The sequence below is a fragment of the Colletotrichum higginsianum genome, chromosome 3 (assembly GCF_001672515.1).
Source record: "Colletotrichum higginsianum IMI 349063 chromosome 3, whole genome shotgun sequence".
Taxonomy (NCBI): domain Eukaryota; kingdom Fungi; phylum Ascomycota; class Sordariomycetes; order Glomerellales; family Glomerellaceae; genus Colletotrichum; species Colletotrichum higginsianum.
Window position 1 is genome coordinate 1889266 of NC_030956.1, and position 16706 is coordinate 1905971.

Sequence of the window (16706 nt, forward strand, 5' to 3'; positions counted from 1 at the left end):
TCATTCACTCACTCGCTCACGTACAATCTTGTACGGACCACGGACTCGCCGCTTCTCGCCTTTCCCTTCCGAATACTACTCCTCTTAGCATCCTACGAACCCCGAATTTGAACGCGCGTTATCGCGTTCCCAGTTCCGAGAATCAACGAGAGGTTTTTGTCCTGATCTCGCTTGGACTGGCCTTAGGGGCAGGTATCGATTACCCTCTCGGCTCTTCTGTATCGGAATTGCAACCGTCATCGGAAAATCGAGGACAGTAGAAAACAACCCAGGTAAGTAGGCAGGTACCTTTGTCGTACTTGCATGGGGGCGGTTACCTCTGGAATCTGGACTGGTAGCCTGGGAACGCCAGGCCTCACCCAATTTGATAGAAGTGGAGACCGACCGTGAGTATGTTCCTACTTGGCTTAGTCAGAATGACGACAATCTTTGCGGGGTTGACACTCCCCAGACTACTCTGTTCCTAGCTGTGGCTACCCACTTTTCAATGCATCTCGTCGCCGTGACGAAAGAAAAAGCGAAGAAAGGAACGCGCGCATCCTGGGAGCATCCAATCAGTGCAGGCAATTCGATAGCGAAGGTGTCTTCCTTCTGCCTCGGCTTAAGTGCCATCCATTATACTCTTTCGTGCCTTTTCAACGCTCGCCTAGAGAAAATTTCCGCCATCCTCAATGCTCTGAGGGGAAAATCTCTTCACTTCCCTTCCAGAAAACATGCCACATTTTCCCTCAAGTTTATCTACTGTCGCCTGAGTGTTATCCTCTGAGACAGACACATTCAACGGCAGCGCGGGTAAACAAGACCGGCGACAGCAACCGCCACAGCTAGGCTTCCCCAAGTTAGCCGCTGCCCCTCGCTCTCCAGGCCAACATCATGTAAGTGTCTACGAATGCGTCCGGAACCACCCGTCAGCCGACGATCAGTTACATCACTGGGCATGTTGATCTTCTCAAACTCTCGTTGCCCGGGCGCCGGTCACTGGCATTCCAGGGTTGGTCCACGAGATTTAATCCTTCACTGTGAGACCGGCCGAGCGAGTTAGAAATATCGAAGAAGGGTTGACAGCATCAGAGGATGTCAGCAAGAAACCAGCGCTTCCGGATGCAATAGGCCAGCCCCCAGCCTCGACGGACCATCTCCACATCTGTCCACCCTCGTCTTGGGCTCATTGGCCATCGGGCCCTATCGAAGTGCTTCGCTGGAGGCACTGCCCAACTTCTCCAGACCCAGTCTCCGGGGTTAGCCTGTCGGCCCGATTTCTCACATGGACTCTGCTGCAGCTGCACCGCATAGACATAGTGCCTAGATCTAATTGTAGAGTCTGCATAGCGACATATTGTGGTATTCAATCGGTATTCCGGAGACAAATTTATTTGGACTCCACAACGCGTCTCACCAGTGTTACTTGGGGGATTGTGATGCTATTGAACTTCCAGAGCGCAGACCGTGAAAACCAGACGTAATTGCATTAACCTCTCCCTAGCACCCGTCGTTGCTGGTCTCCTTGGAATACCAGACCACATATGGTTCCAGAAGTTGGAATCATTTTGGTTTCCAGGGAAGAAGTTGACCGGCGTTGATGAGGCAACGAGCTTTCGAACTGGTCTTGGGTTACCTTGGACTGAGCCGGACATTGGGTTGTTCTACCATTGAAGATGTGGTACTTGCTAAGACTTCGACGGATTAGAGGCCAAGGTCATGAGAGAGCATAGTGTGGTCATTCACACATTCCTGGTTGTCACTGGCAACGCTCCAGAGCTTAACTGTCATAGCTCAGAGCTGCATTGATTCCTAGTCGGGTCAGGCTCTTATAAGAGCATGTTCGGGACCACATTCCGCGGATCCTTCCCCCTTGTCGAGCCGTGATCAGGAAATGAGCAGAATACTAGGAATCCAGCCAAACCTGACAGCCCACTCTGTGGCCAAAAGCCATCCTGTGTTAGTCTAGTCGGTCACTGCTGCAGTAGTAATTGACTCACTTGGCGAGTTCTGGAAGACTGAACTGAAAGAAAATTGACTATGTAATGGCAAGGACCCCATGCAGATGTCTCGGGTGACACCCTATCATGGTATATAGAAAAGTGTCGTCCTACATGTAAGAGTTTGCAGCTGCGATTAGAATTATAGGCACTTCACGACTTGTAGGGCTACCTGTAGGGCCTATAAATGAACTCTTTAGATCGCCCCCTACGAGAGTGGTTGAACTATACAGCAAGCGGAGAGAGTAGCCCTGGCAGACGCCCAAAGAAAATAGAGCCTCCAAAAACAAGAAAATTATATACACCCCAATTTTAGCGAGCCAATTCGAGTATTGTGTCGTTGACTAAATAGGTCATCATGTAGCTCAGCAACTCGTTGTACCGTGTTCAGTACGGTGTGAAGACAGTGTGTCTTCGAAGCCGAAGAATAGCCGTCACGTGACCCAGTCGCGCTCCTCTCGAACAAGGTTTTCCCTTTCGATCCACGACAGTCGGTCAACCATATGCAACCTCAATCACTAACGACTAACCAACCTCAACAATTGCGCATCGGCGCGCGGCCGGGCAAGTCAGACTACAGGAAGAGGCGAGTAATGACTTGAACTATTTTCGACGGTTATTCTGGCAAAAGGAGGGAGGAATATGCACCACCGGGTTGCTCGGGGATCCCATTTACGCAATGGCGGTATCTGGCGCTCGCAAAAGGCGATCTCTCACCGCAGCAAATGATTGGGTTGCATAAGGCGGTGTTCAGCCAAATTCGGGGGCAGCTTTGACTGTATCGATGCTGTGTCCTTGATACCTTTGCGAAGCCACGTGGCCGACGATGATGGACATGGGCTGCCGCCCTGAGCAAACGCCAGCCCGAAACGACAACGATGTTTAGCCATCGACACCACGCTACCTACATCGTAGCCATTCCGGATTCTCCTCGACTCCCCACAAAAGGATAAGATATTCGGAGCAACCATATCGGCGGAACACATGGTGCATCGTACATCGAGCCTTGCCGATACCTATGATGCTTGTACCCTTGGCTGGTCAAGGATTTTGCTGGAGGAAGGCTCTCATGGGGGGTTTCCCACCGAAATTTTGGCCAGCCACGCGGCTCGTTGAACGAGCGCGATCAGTGTGGCAAGGAGGCGATTCGAGAACCATCATCAATGCCGCCATCACAGTCCTCTTACATGCGACAAATCCGGCCTTGGCCGCTAGTCGTTGATCGTCACCGAGGCTTCGACTTGCCACTGGGCACTGCCATTGAGACTTCGGCGTACTCGTGTTCTTGACCATTTCGATCGATCTGTACTTTTGGGCATACGACTCTGTAGCCTGAGCTCAGATACCCGGAACTCAGGCTCGCTGATCATCGAGCGCCAAGCGTAAGTTTGGCGCACAAGGGTGTGCAACTGTTGGTTACCGGGACATAATTCGTACATAGTGACTTTGTTGTCTGCTCATATGTTCACGTGCATGAGCAATGGCAGAGAGAGAAGAGGGCGAGGGGGGAAGGACATATAGTTTACATGGGGTCGCGGTCTAATGCCGTTGCTCTTGACTTGGAAAAAGGATTGGATGTTGGGTTGGTTGACGAACCGTCTGTTCTGGGAATGGGACAGAGATGGATATCTTGCTGTGGTTCTGCAAGCGCACCACTGCGGCGGGGGATTTCGACCTGATTCATCGGCCCAGCTGATTCGGCGGTTCTGGTGGTTTTGGGATACCGCCTCGGCGGCCACTGTGTGCAATTCGCCTCAGAAAACCGCCAACTCCTCGAAAACCCACGACGACCCACACGAGCTGCCAGGCATTAAGGGCTGCTCTATTCTCAGGAGCGAAACTATGCACCTACAACTCTCGCGGGATCTATTTTTTCCTCACCGGCAGCGGTTGTTTTGGCGTGGGGTGGTCCTGCGCGCACTTCGACGCCTCGGCAACTGCATATCGGGCTTACCAGGCTGAACTGTCGCGTTATCGGCAAAACCTCGGCTGGCAACGTGCTTGCATCTAAAAACTCAAATCGAATCGGCTGCAGCAATGGAGTCCAACCACCGCAACCGCCCTCGACATGTCGCCATGAGAGACGACCGCAGACCAGGCGATGAGCGCAGAGACCGAGGTAGAGCTGGTCGAGAAGTGATACGCTGCCGCAGATCTCCCTCGCCTCCCCCACGTCGACCTCGGGAAGCCGACAGAGTGCCAGACAGCAAACCTCGCGACCCTCCCCCCGACAAGTTACAGCCTTCTGGCCGAAACCACCACAGACCACGCGACCGTAGCAGAGGCCGACCCCATCCAACATCACCTTCGCCTATCCGTCGCAATAAGTACCGGGAAGAGTCTCGTGATCGATCTCGTGGCAGGGTCGCTGGTGATTCGCGGCGCGACACCCGAGCCAAGCACCATCGAGACCGTAGCCGGGGATTTACTCGAGGCGACGGCCCTACATCACCATCCTTCAAGCGGGCAAGAAGTCGAAGTTTCGACAGGTCTGCTGCAGACGGAAAAAAGGTCAGACGGGACATTAGCCCGCGTCGTGACCACAAGGAGGTAGTACCCCCTGCAGACGCCGGTCGGAGTTCACGAGGCTCTCCTCATCCATCCCGAAGATCACTTACCCCCGATCGCCGCGAATACCGATCGAAACACAAGGAAAGAACTCGTCGGAGTAATCGAAGTAAGTCGCGCTCGCCCAATAGGGAGAGGAGACGGGACCGTCGTGATCACTCCCCAAAGCACAGCCGCGAGCAGTCGTCTGGCCGAAGGCGGGATCGATCTCCCCTCCCCCATCGACAACGGTCCCCCGCCAGACAGTCCTCAACATCCGCGAGGGGTGGCCATCGTCTGGCATCGCCGCGTCGCAGCTCCAAAGACCAGCCGCACTACAAGCCGCCCCAGTCCGGAGCCTCGTCCAGGTCCCTTAGTAGGGGATCAGGCAGACGGGCTCCACAAGGCGACGATTCCCAAGCTCCTCCAAAGTCTCAACCTTCATCCGGCGCCAACAGCGTGGAGGTCAGCATGAGCGGTAGAGGGAACCACCGGGAGAGCTTTGCGTCTCAAATACCCCCTGCATTGTCCCACGGCCGGCAGTACAGCGACCCACGACAATTTTCCCAGTCCCCGCAACCAACTCCAAACTCCTTCAACGCGTCCCCGAACCAGTCGCCGTACGGCGGTAGCAGGGGAAATTGGGGGTCTCAGCAGTTCTCCCCAACACAGTAAGTCGCCCGCCGTTCCGTTAATTCATCATCTGATTCTTGCTTACCATCTTCCAGCCAATACCCCCCGCAGTATCCACAATCCAACTACGGTCCTCCAACAGGACCGTCCGGCTCCTATACACCAAATCCATCCTACTCACCACCACCGTCCGCCCCAACAGGACCAATGCAACAGTATCAAGGGAGCTTCCGCGGTAACTACCGTAGTGGCACCACGTTCCGAGGAGCCCAGTTCGGCCAGGGTCGAGGTGGCTACAGAGGAAATAGCTTCAAGAGTACTGTACAATGGACATCCAATGCTTCCAGCGCCGGCTCTCGGCAGCTGGATGATACGAAGTCTCAGCGGTCGACCACTCCCGTCCAAGGCAACAAATCGGATGCTGGCGAACATGCAGACGAGGGCGAGAACCCGTTCCGCCCCTCAAAAGATTTGCAAGTTGAGGACGTCACACCGTCCGACAAGGCTAGCGAGAGCAATGCACCACATCCGAACAGGGCCCCTCCGTCTGGTCCGGCCACTCAGTCGTCGTCGTCGTCGTCGAAGTTTAGCTTTGCGTTTAAGGCATCTGCAAAGCCTGCTCCGACGGCACCTAAGCCTGAGATATCTCAGAAGTTCAACGCCGCCCCTTCTAAGCGGGATGCTTCCCAACATCGCGAATCCAAGGATGGGGATCGTGACCGTGATCGGGAACGAGACCGAGAACGGGAACGAGACCGAGACAGGAATCGTGATCGTGATCGTGACCGGGACCGCGACCGTGACCGAGACAGGGCTCGGGACAAGGCTCGGGAGAAGGACAAAGGACTTGACAGGGACGTTCTTCGGGGCGCTCCAACTGAACCCGCTTCGGCCAGAGCTCGCCAGGAGCCGCGACAACCTCCTCCAGGCCCGCGACAGCCGCCGGGTCCGAGAATGCGAAAAATCAGGAAGACCATGAAACGCCTGAAGCCAGGACCAAAGCTACCCGACGATTTGATCAAGTCAGAATCGGTTTACTTCCGGAAGCCCGGCAACGAATCTGTTGTTGGCTCCGGCACGTACGGAAAAGTTTTCAAGGCCTTGCACGTCTACACGAAAGGTCTGGTGGCCCTGAAGCGCATCCGCATGGAAGGCGAAAGAGACGGTTTTCCCGTTACGGCGGTTCGAGAGATCAAGTTGCTTCAATCGCTCCGCCACACCAACATCGTCCAGCTTCAGGAGGTCATGGTCGAGAGAAACGACTGTTTCATGGTTTTTGAGTACCTGTCCCACGACTTAACGGGAATTCTGAACCATCCGTCCTTCACGCTAGATGCGGCCCAAAAGAAGCATATGGCAATGCAACTTTTCGACGGCCTCGACTACTTGCACAAGAGAGGTGTTCTCCATCGAGACATCAAAGCTGCAAACATTCTTGTCAGCAGCGACGGTGTTCTCAAATTGGCAGACTTCGGCCTGGCACGCTTCTATGCCAAGAGACACCAACTGGATTACACCAATCGAGTCATCACGATTTGGTACCGGTCGCCTGAGCTGCTTCTTGGCGAGACTCAGTACGGTCCTGCTTGCGATGTCTGGAGCGCCGCCTGCGTCATGGTGGAGATCTTCACTCGCCATGCCATCTTTCCAGGCGACGGTAGCGAGATCAACCAATTGGACAAGATCTACGCCGTGATGGGCACTCCGAACAAGGCGGAATGGCCTGGACTGATCGATATGCCGTGGTTTGAGCTGCTGCGTCCTGGGTACCGGCGGGCAAACACTTTCCCTTCCAAATACCAGGACAAGATTCCGGCCGCAGCGTACCGACTGTTGGCTGCCATGTTCCGCTACGACCCCGCCAAAAGACCATCGGCTGCCGATGTTCTGGCTGATGAATACTTCACCACCGAAGACCCTCCTCCGCGACAGGCTATAGAGTGAGTTTCCCCATTCAATCGAACCCGTCTCCTTCGCCCCCCCCCCCCTTTTCCCCGGAAAGCGCATTCGTTAATCAATTGCATAGACTTGCCGAATTGGATGGTGACTGGCACGAATTCGAGTCCAAGGCGCTGCGGCGTGAGAACGAGCGTAAGGAGAAAGAGGCGCGGCGCGCGGCGTCGTCTGCGAAGGACAACAAGTCCCGAGATCGCAAGAGAGAACCCGAAGCTCACGATGACCGCGGCGACGCTAAGAGAGTCCATGTGGAGGGGAGGCCGGTGGTTCCTGCAGAGCGTTCAAAGGCCTAGAAGACTCGACGACGTTGAGCTGGCCCCCAGGATGCCAAATTTCACGTTGCCCCCTCCAGGCTTCGGATTTGCTGTTGTGGCAGGCCGAGAGAAATCATCGTCTCTTCTTTTTTCACACACACACTTGCATTGTTTGCGTTGGCAAGGCGTTGGGGAATTTTCCAAAGGTTTTAACGGGCTGAATGAGAACAGGGATATTTTGACTTCCAAGCTCGGGGGACCGCGAGCATGGCTTCTTCTGGTAACACTTAAACGTTATTCGCGATAGGCACAGAGAGAGAGAGAGAGAGAGAGAGAGAGAGAGCGGCAAAGGAAGGAATGCTTGTCAGCAGCAGTCGACATGCGGTTGGCTTCAATCAACCATCGTGAGGGCAGCAGGAATGGCTGAGCAAAGTTGCATCCGGTGATGATCAGGCATTGTACGGTATAGACCCAGACTAAACGGGGTCCGATCTGAGGAATATATCAAAACATGATAACGACGCGACTTGATCGTATCCCTTCGTTACATTCACGCTGCGAATTGCCGTATTCATTCCTAGCCATTCATAGAAATCGGCCTTCGCCTGGGTTCGATGGAGATGGGGTTACTAAGTGCGTTACCCAAATAACACCTTTGACATACACCTATAACTGAGGGAGGGAGAGGCAACCAGTCTCGCGACGCTAGCCCCTCGCTTGATCGGGAACAGAACGGCCAGACAATCAGTCTTCCACCTTGACGTGTGTTGGTTTACATTGAATTGCCCGTCCAAGGGGGCTGTTGTGGCTCTGACAGCGTGAGACTTGTGATTCTCTCGATCGCGCCTGAAAGCCTCAGACGCAGGGGCAAGCGGCCGTGTTGCTGGGCAGTATTCGCTCCTCACAGCTGTTCGGGAACGTAGGAGTCAAGCTCTCAAGAGTGGGGCAAGCATGTGTGACAAATACTGAGAACGATGGTAGCTTGCACAATGTTTGAGCGCCATTATTGGTAAAAGACAATTGATTTTACCCGCTGTTTCTCCATCCACCTGAATGCCTTTATGGTATGCCCTCTCATTCTGTGTTCGTCGTAGATCATCGTTGAGGAAATCGTTTCATTAGATCGTGAGTTGTCCTGCTTGCAGGCGTCGAGCCGGATTTCCCGCTTTGTCTTCGCGTCTCCGTTTTGTTTTTTAAGTATAGCCTTCCCTTTTGTTTATGAGTATGAGAAACCGGCGTGTTTTGGCACTGTGCTGTTGTAGACACTGGCAGTTGCTGCGATCGAGCCAAATAAGCTATCCTTCATAGATGCATTTGTCAATATGCAGGCATCCCCAGCGAACTTGCCTTCCTACCGATCTTATGATGTTGGTCACCGCCTCCAGGTCTTAGGAATGACCCTCAATGGTCTTCCCTTTGCTCTTGATATCAGTCGTTTTTAGCAAATCCCGCAAGCTCCCCTCGGCATGGCTCCTCGAAACGCCGCCTTGAGCAGAGGCTGAGCCTAGTCCCACAATAGGTGGCAGCCTCCACGGCACCCAACCGGTCAGGCCACCAAGGAGCCCCGTCGGCGTCTTCGACTGATCGGGCTGGGATAGCGTCTTGGGGTCTTGAGGCTCAAGAACATCGGTCCGGGGTCCTTGATCCGAGCCCTTGGGTGCCTGATAATGGTGATGTGCTACGCCTTCCTCGACATCAGTTCGGACCTCGAGATGACTGGTCGAGGTTTTTGGCAGAGCCGGTTCGCTGACCAGTCCCGTGGCCGAGCTCCGCGGTGAGGCAGTGTTGGTCGTCAAGTTCTGGCGTGTGCTCTCCAACATGGCCGTGGCGAATGAGGACGACTTTCGTCTCACAAGCGGCGGAGGCTGGCCCTTCCGAGGTTTCCTCGATTGTCCCTCGCCTTCACTGACGGATGAAGTCGGGGAAGTGATGCCCGAAGACATTTTTGCCGTTCTGCCCCGTACCTCAGCCGTGAGCTCTGCGGCCGATTTCTTCTTTGACTTGTCTTCCTCAGAAGACCGGCTTGAAGACATAATGGTTTCAAGTGTACCCATTGCTATACTTCTTCTCCTGCCGCCACCTCGCCTCTTCTTCTGTTTGCGCTCGTCGTCCGACACGACGGCCTCCAATGTTGGACCAGCAGTTTGGCGCTGGCGCCTGGATGACGAGGCGTGGCTTACAAAAGACGCGCCGGAGCCGTGAGGAGCAACATGGACCTCATACTGGTTGCTCAAGGAGTATCGCGACCGGGCACATATCTCGGCGATACGATCGAGGTCGGCGTTGATGTCGTTCTCTCCCTCCTGGGCCTCAATGTTGGCCATCATGCTCTTGAAGCTGTATGCTTCGACGGGTGGGAGCTTGGCCAGGGCATCCTGGCCTTCCAGCCGCTTCTTTGCCATTCCTCTGGCCATGCTCAGACCGACATGCTGAGTCGGCTTGCTTCCGCCGAATGGGGTCCGAAGAGCTATGATGCGCCTCACGGAAGCTGCGGGACCGCTCGCAATGGGCGAGACCGTCTGAGGGCCGAGCCCGCCTACGCCTATGCCGTTGCTGTGGTTGGTACTTGTGGTGCGAGTATGTGACCCAGAGTAGGTCCTCACAATGACGGGCTGAGAGTAAGTGCTGCTCTGTGCACCGGTTGACTTGGCATAGCGGTGACGAGAAGGGTAGTTGCTATTGAGTTCGCGGAGGGCTGAAGTACGGTGTGCTGCGGTATTGTCGTCCAGAGGTATAGGCTTTCCCTCGGCCGTCGAAGGAACAAGTGATGTGGACGATGTGTTGGGCTGGAAGAGCGGGGGAAATGAAAATGACAATGAGTCCTGCGTCCTCCTTTTGGGCGTACGTGAATAAGGGGATTGAGGGGCACTGGGAACACCTCCTACGCGAGTGGTTAAGGTGGAGGGGTGTCGGCTTTGGGATGAACCGTACCGGTCCTGGGAAGGAACCTTGTCTGGATCCATCTTCGCTGACGATCGCCGCTCGTGGAACGGGCTATGCATATGTGTGTGTTCGATGGCGAGGGCAACATGAACCGTCGATGTAGCAGTTGAGAAGGGCAGGCTCACGTTCGAGTGTCGTGCGGCGGCGAGATGGGGTAGGGGAGAAAAGTGTTAGATGAACGATTGCGGAGGCATAGTCAGCTTAGCTTTGTCGGTTCTCGCGTGAGTAGAAGGAAATATGTCGAGTGGCGTCCCTTGACCAGGATGTGGCTCGCGGGCGGAGAGAGGAGATGCAGGCAGTTTTAACAGATGTGCGTGTCGTCCGTTTTGGATCTGAAGGCCTTTCACTTCCTTCCTCGATGGGCGGTCCGGAAGTGGAGGCAAGGATGAGCGGGCAGTAGGGAGAGTGCAAGGTGAAGTGGGTGATGGTGGATCTCTCAAGGAAGCAATCCGGATCGCCTCGAGAAGTGCGTGAACAACGTCGCGCGTCCTGGAAAACCCTGCAGGAACTGCAAATTAGGTGAGTAGGGAAGGGAAATCGATTCGAAAACGGAAGGGGGTGAGAAAGAACAGGGTAAAGTTGTTTTTAGTAAAAGCTCTTAGGGTGAAGTTGCATCCAGTTACAGGTAGCGATAGGCGGGGAAGGTGGCAGGAGAGGAGGCATGAGTGAGGAAGGAGGCGGCGGTGGACAGGAGAGGCTAGATGCAGGCTGCCTAGACCCGGACCAACAGGCAGAGACGCAGGCAGAGGGACACAGGCAACAGGTAGACAATCACCAAAAGACAAACTTGTCGGCCACCTATTGCAGGCTAGAGCCACGCTGCACCAACGAACGAGCAGGTGCGTGCTGCACGAGTGTCGTGGCTGCCGTTCAAAGGGTGGTTCAACGCTGACCCCTGTCGCTGTTGTTGAGTCTCGTCCAATGACGACGCCGCTTACTGTGTCAAACGAGGGCAATAAGAAACGTTCGCACTGTCCCCCGCCCTTCGCTCTCCTTCCGTTCCCCTCTCGGCATCAAGCGACCAGCCCACTGACTGGACTGTTCTCCGTGTCTCCAAGCTGTCTGCGCCCGGGCCATAGCCAAAAGTGACCAGTCACCAACCTCTCGTCATTGCGAACTTGGCTTGCGAGTTGTCAGTTTCACGCTTATTCGAACCAATCTCCATATTTTCCCGATATGAAGATTGAACGCTCATACTGACGACTGGAGGACGCCGTGCTACTATTGTACCCCTTCCGCCAGTGTGGACCCAACGACAGCCGTCGTGCAGCCTGGCTTGGGTTGGCTCATGAGCACCACCCACACGGCACCGGCCATCCAGCCCTCCCGATGTGGCTGTCCACCATCATCCGGAGGGCCAAGGCGCAACCTACTCATTTCGACCTGGACCGCGTCCATCAACCTTCTGGGCTGTTGCACATTTCACATGGAATCAACACATGTCAGCTTCCGCAACGTGGCAAGGGTCAGCGACGAGGGACATGGTCGGATGCGCTGGCACTCCGATCCGGCGCCTTCATCTGCATACGGGCCAGGCACGCGCACGTAGTTGGTTAGGTTTCTACTGTGGTGTTCATATTTGTTTATAACTCTGGGTTATCATGATGCATCCACGGCCGTCGTTCAATAAATGTTCCGCGTCGTCGTACGTCGCTAGCACAACACGCTAATCTCGTCTTGATCGTTTTTAGATAGGCTTCGCTGTTGCGTTGTATTATCGTAACTGCGCAGCATCGCGTTCTTGTTGCAGCCAACACTCTTCCGTAATTTGACAACTCGTAGTCTATCGGCTTATACAGTGCCCTGGGCAATCGTTCCGTAGCCATGGCCTCCGCTCTGCACGTTGTCGCTGTAGACACCTGGCGCGTGACCAGTAATGATGCGGCCCTCCCGCGCCTGTTCCTTGCGATCGTAGTATACGTATTCGATGTAGAAGGCGTGAATGTGGCCCGGCAGGTATCCCAGGATCGTCAGGCAAATGTTGACAAGGAGATCTGCGTGTCTGGTTAGCACCATGCGCCCGAGGCCGAGACGCCGTCGTTGACAACTCACCCATTCCACAGCCGGCGACGGCGTAGACACCGACGGGCGGGACTGACTGCATGTTAGCTTTTGGTCATAGGTAGTATAGGTAGTCAACCGTGTTCTTGCACTGGGGGAAACGGACCAAGGATGGTGATGAGAATGAGAAACACTGCAGAGACGGCACCCATTTTGATGATCTGATGTGTCTTTCCGAGTCGGCGTTATTCGAGGATGATGCTTGAGGAGCCAAGAGATGATGGGATCGAGAGTACTGATTCGATCGAGTGTATTCAAGGATATTGTGAGTTTGTTGTTTGAAGGCAGAGGGGGTTGACAGCAATGGCAGCTGAGGCGAATGGAAAGAAACTTAAATGCGTCAGCTTGGGTCAGACTATCAGTGCGCCCCAACGCCTCGTCCTACGTAAGTCTCGCAGCCACTGTCTGCCGCTGATTCTCATCGTGACGCGGAATGGTCTTCCGATGAATGACGTAACCAGCACGTGCTGTTTCATCCTCTATGAACACCGAACCCTCTCGGTCCGGGGTCTGGCATTTGAGCGACGAGGCCTCTTGACTCCGCTTGTTTACATCTGAATCCCGAGGTTCTCAGCATTCTCTTTGGCGCTTCATTGTGTGAGCAGTACGAGTTTCAACATGGCCAATGCGCCGGGCAGCGCGGCAATTATCGCAGACCGTTTGGATTAGACGCCGTGTGGATATGTTGATGCCGTACCCAGTAAAACTCGGGTTGACATCGATGGGCGCTGCCGTGTGCCTGAGACACACAGCCTTTCAACCCCAGGCTCAGAGCCATTTCCACGGGCTGGTAGTGATGCATCTCCCGGAATAGCCATGCTGCTCCAAAGCAACCGCCTGCTTGCCAAGATGGGCTCTTCAAGGTCCGATGCTTATGGCGGTGGAAGTCGGCTTCGCCCATGCCACCATCGGTCCTTGATCTTGCTCGATCAATACGTTTGGCTCGGCGGCAAACATTAATGATAATGACCTTGTTCCCAAGATTTGCATTGCAAGGACGCTTCGATCGTGAGCACCTCCAGATCCCGCCATTGGTCCTCTTTGTTAAAAGCAGCGAACGTGGCCTTTGTGCGTTTTGTACCCAATCGTTTGAATACAGTCTCGGTTTTGATTTCCTACGTAGGGAGGTTCCGCAACTAACTGACCAACCCGCCAGACTTCCAAGCCAAAGCACCCGTTTTCTGTTGTTCAGTTGCCTGGACAAGCGCCTGAGCGATAGGGTCAGAATATGAATTTCAGGAATAACGAGTGCTAAGTTTTGGAGAATAGTTTTGCAATCGACAACATACTATGGTTATCATGAGCAAGCCTGCCATCTGGACAGGGAACAGCGCTGCGGTGCTGCCTCGCAGGGAGCTCTTGAAACAGCGAGACGCGTAGCCGTTCCGTTAGCTTCCAAGCATATTGCGCTAACGACAGGAGCAGCTGTCATGAAGCTTCTGTTCCCGAATTCGAACAGGGCAACAAAGCCATGCCACCTCGTACTGGATGGAATCTCGGTCAAATAGAGATCATTTCGGTTGAAGTGTGTCGATGACGATGGGCATGTAAGCCACGGCAGCTCGGGGAGTTGATTGAGGGTTTGAGTTGGGCACCAAGGGCCTTGAACATGGGCATCGGAATCTGGAGAACACAGCCCCAGCGGAAATGAGGTCGACAAGCAAGCCTGAGTACCAGCTGAACTGGTTAATTACCAAGACGTAGTTGCGCATTGCCGCATTTGAGTACGGATACAGAACAAAATCCGGTGGCGCTTATGCCAACCTTTGAGTGTCTGATGTACGAGCTCGCGCAAAGATTGCAGGTGATGGCCGACAAAGCTTCAGCGCTATCGGACCATGCAAGGCATGCGAGGCCATACATACGTAGCTGGACCCTGTTCTGTTCCCGGCCAATTTGTGAGATTGGTGCAGACTAAATGCTGCTGGCAAGTGCCCTAGGGAAGTTGCTCGCTGCCAGCCTAATCTGCCCAGTTTGTGTTCGCGGTTGGCGATTAGGTACCTATGGAGGCTCACTTCAAAGGGTGGGGGGAATACGTTGATCCAGCGATGTTTGCTAGCTCTCGGGGCGCAGACCGGGCTACCGGAAATGGTGCAAACTGGTAAGACACGTACGGGTTGTAAAATACTTCCGAGCTTCTCGAAGCTTAAGCTCTGTGAAGTGTGTTGGCTATCACAGTCTGAGCCGTTGAATATATGTATTGGCCCATGGCCTTACCCACCCAAGGGGCATGGGGCAACATCCCCTTTGTACTTCTCGTTAGCCCGTTCTGGGTGTCTGGATACTCAGATAAAAGCGGCGAGTCAGTTGGGACAGCTTCATAAAGGATTGTGATACAGGGTCGAAGGTCGGCAACGTGGTATCCGAAGTAATGGATAAGTACGGATACAGAGCACCAAAGAGCTACCCCCTCCGCTGAGCTGTTTTGATGCTTTGCTCATAAGCCGGTACCGAGGCCGCGCCGCCGCCGGTGCTTGTAAACCGCTTTAGAAAGGGGGGGAGGGTGACCAAAGAGGGAGAAAGAAACGGTACCCGTAGGGGGCGAGACATTAATGTGGACTGATCATACCGTGGAGCGAGATGACGCCTCGCCTAAGTCGGCAAGTCAGGACTGGTTGTGTGGAGCTTCTTCAACGTTCGCTCTGCAACGGCGACCTGGGGAACCGTGGTATTCTGCAAGACTTCGCATTTAGCACCGTTCGCTCCCGTTTGACGAATTGTCTATTGGAAGGTAACGCGCAGCGACCGGTGGGAAGGGCCGCCTATGTTCTTGACTACTTCACCTCCCCCGAGTAGTAGAAGAAGCTCTGCGGAAAGTTAGTCGGGTAGCTCCACGTGGGAACAAGGAGATGCCGTCCACTGATGGCTAGTGTGGTGTGGACAGCCCAACTGGTGTTAACCGCATTGTTGATGGGCAGCAAGCCCATCGAACTGCCTACGTCGAAGGATGCTTAGGCAGTTGGCGACGGTTGCTAACTCTCATGATCGCAATCGCGAAAGGTGTCTCATCTCTATCCCGCGCTCTCATCTATCAGTTTACCAGCTACTCCCAAGCCAGGCTCCCACAGACTATCCAATGCCAATTTGACTACTTCTGTCGTGACGGCCCATCCGGGGCCTGCCACTCGGGAAGTGGATGTTGATGGTGTGTGTGGGCGAAGCATTCAGACTTTGGGTGTCTGGGGGGCATCTGTGCAATAAGGTAGAGCACAGCACAGGACGCCCCTGGCTTTTCCGACTGGCCTCGGGGCAGGATGTTGGGAGTGGCGACGCCAACGCACCGTTACTATCCCGGTATCTGCACCGTTGGCGCAGTATCGGTAGCCACGGTGCTTGCGTAGACCAAGTCTTGGGTGGATGGGTACACTGGAGATTGAAGGGCCCAGCACAGGTGTTTCCTTTGTCGATGGGCGCATCCAACGAGTGCCAGGGGCGCATACAGCACGAGTAACCGACGTCGACACGCCACTAGGACGCGCAGTGCCGCCTGTTGTCGTTACTGTACCCATCACTCTGGGTTACGACAGAGAGGGGATGGTTCGTGCCGAGGGGGAAGGAGATGAATTGGAGAGGAGAGGAATGGGTGCCTTGGTGATAGGGAAGACCCAAACATTCGGCGACGGCGGCAAGGAGCCGATATGCAAGAGAGCGTGGCTATGTCCAAGGGACCCCTTCCGAGGGGAAACACAAAGAGACGCCGTGCTCGAAGAGTGGGCCCTTTCTTTTTTGGAGCCCTGCTGTGCATATGAGATACCTACATGACATACGATACATAACTCGCCGGGATTACAATTTTGATACGACTGGTGGAGGCCCCTGGCAATGCAGTGAGGCGACGTGGAAGGAAGTTGGCCTGGCTGGGTACTGCACAGCGAGACATTTGGCATCAACTCAGTGGCCATCGCAACGACTGCGATTGGGAAGCCAAGCGAGCAGAAAGTGTATGGCTCGTTGTCTCAACTCTCATCTCGCCTTTTTTCCAGGCTCTCTTGAACATCTCTGCCGTCTCGATTTCACCAAAATGAAGGACAGGTCTGCAATGGGGGAAGACCGGGAAGTGTGAAGGTCCTGAAAACCGTCCTGGCGTTCCTCCACATCACACCGACAGGATGTGCTAACCATGACGATAGCGAGGGATTGACTTTCAATGGATTAGGTTCCGAGAGACCGTCAACCATTGCATGCAGCCCGCGATTGAGCATCGCCCGTCTCATGAAGGTGCATGCATCACCCCCATGAGCCAACGTCCTCGGTACGGCACTAAGGAACCACAAGCTTCTTGTACAAGGCCCTTCTAGTCCCTTAATTCCATGTGTTGTGCTCGTCTCGTCAT

General features: G+C 54.5%; 3 protein-coding genes across 3 annotated transcripts; 1 reads left to right on the forward strand and 2 right to left on the reverse strand.

Moving 5' to 3' along the window:
• Positions 1–4016: 4016 nt before the first annotated feature.
• Positions 4017–7408, forward strand: CH63R_04135 (Ctd kinase subunit alpha; the record flags this gene model as incomplete). Its single annotated transcript, XM_018299110.1, has 3 exons — positions 4017–5197; positions 5255–7099; positions 7186–7408. The coding sequence occupies 3 exons, from the start codon at positions 4017–4019 to the stop codon at positions 7406–7408; spliced, it is 3249 nt and encodes a 1082-aa protein (XP_018160356.1).
• Positions 7409–8757: 1349 nt separating this feature from the next.
• CH63R_04136 (uncharacterized protein) lies at positions 8758–10332 on the reverse strand (the record flags this gene model as incomplete). Its single annotated transcript, XM_018299111.1, has 1 exon — positions 8758–10332. The coding sequence occupies one exon, from the start codon at positions 10330–10332 to the stop codon at positions 8758–8760; it is 1575 nt and encodes a 524-aa protein (XP_018160357.1).
• A 1771-nt stretch (positions 10333–12103) lies between these two features.
• Positions 12104–12525, reverse strand: CH63R_04137 (Plasma membrane proteolipid 3; the record flags this gene model as incomplete). The annotated part of the gene is made up of 3 exons (XM_018299112.1): positions 12104–12306; positions 12365–12406; positions 12480–12525. 3 exons carry the CDS (start codon positions 12523–12525, stop codon positions 12104–12106), a joined length of 291 nt encoding a protein of 96 aa, XP_018160358.1.
• Positions 12526–16706: the final 4181 nt, after the last annotated feature.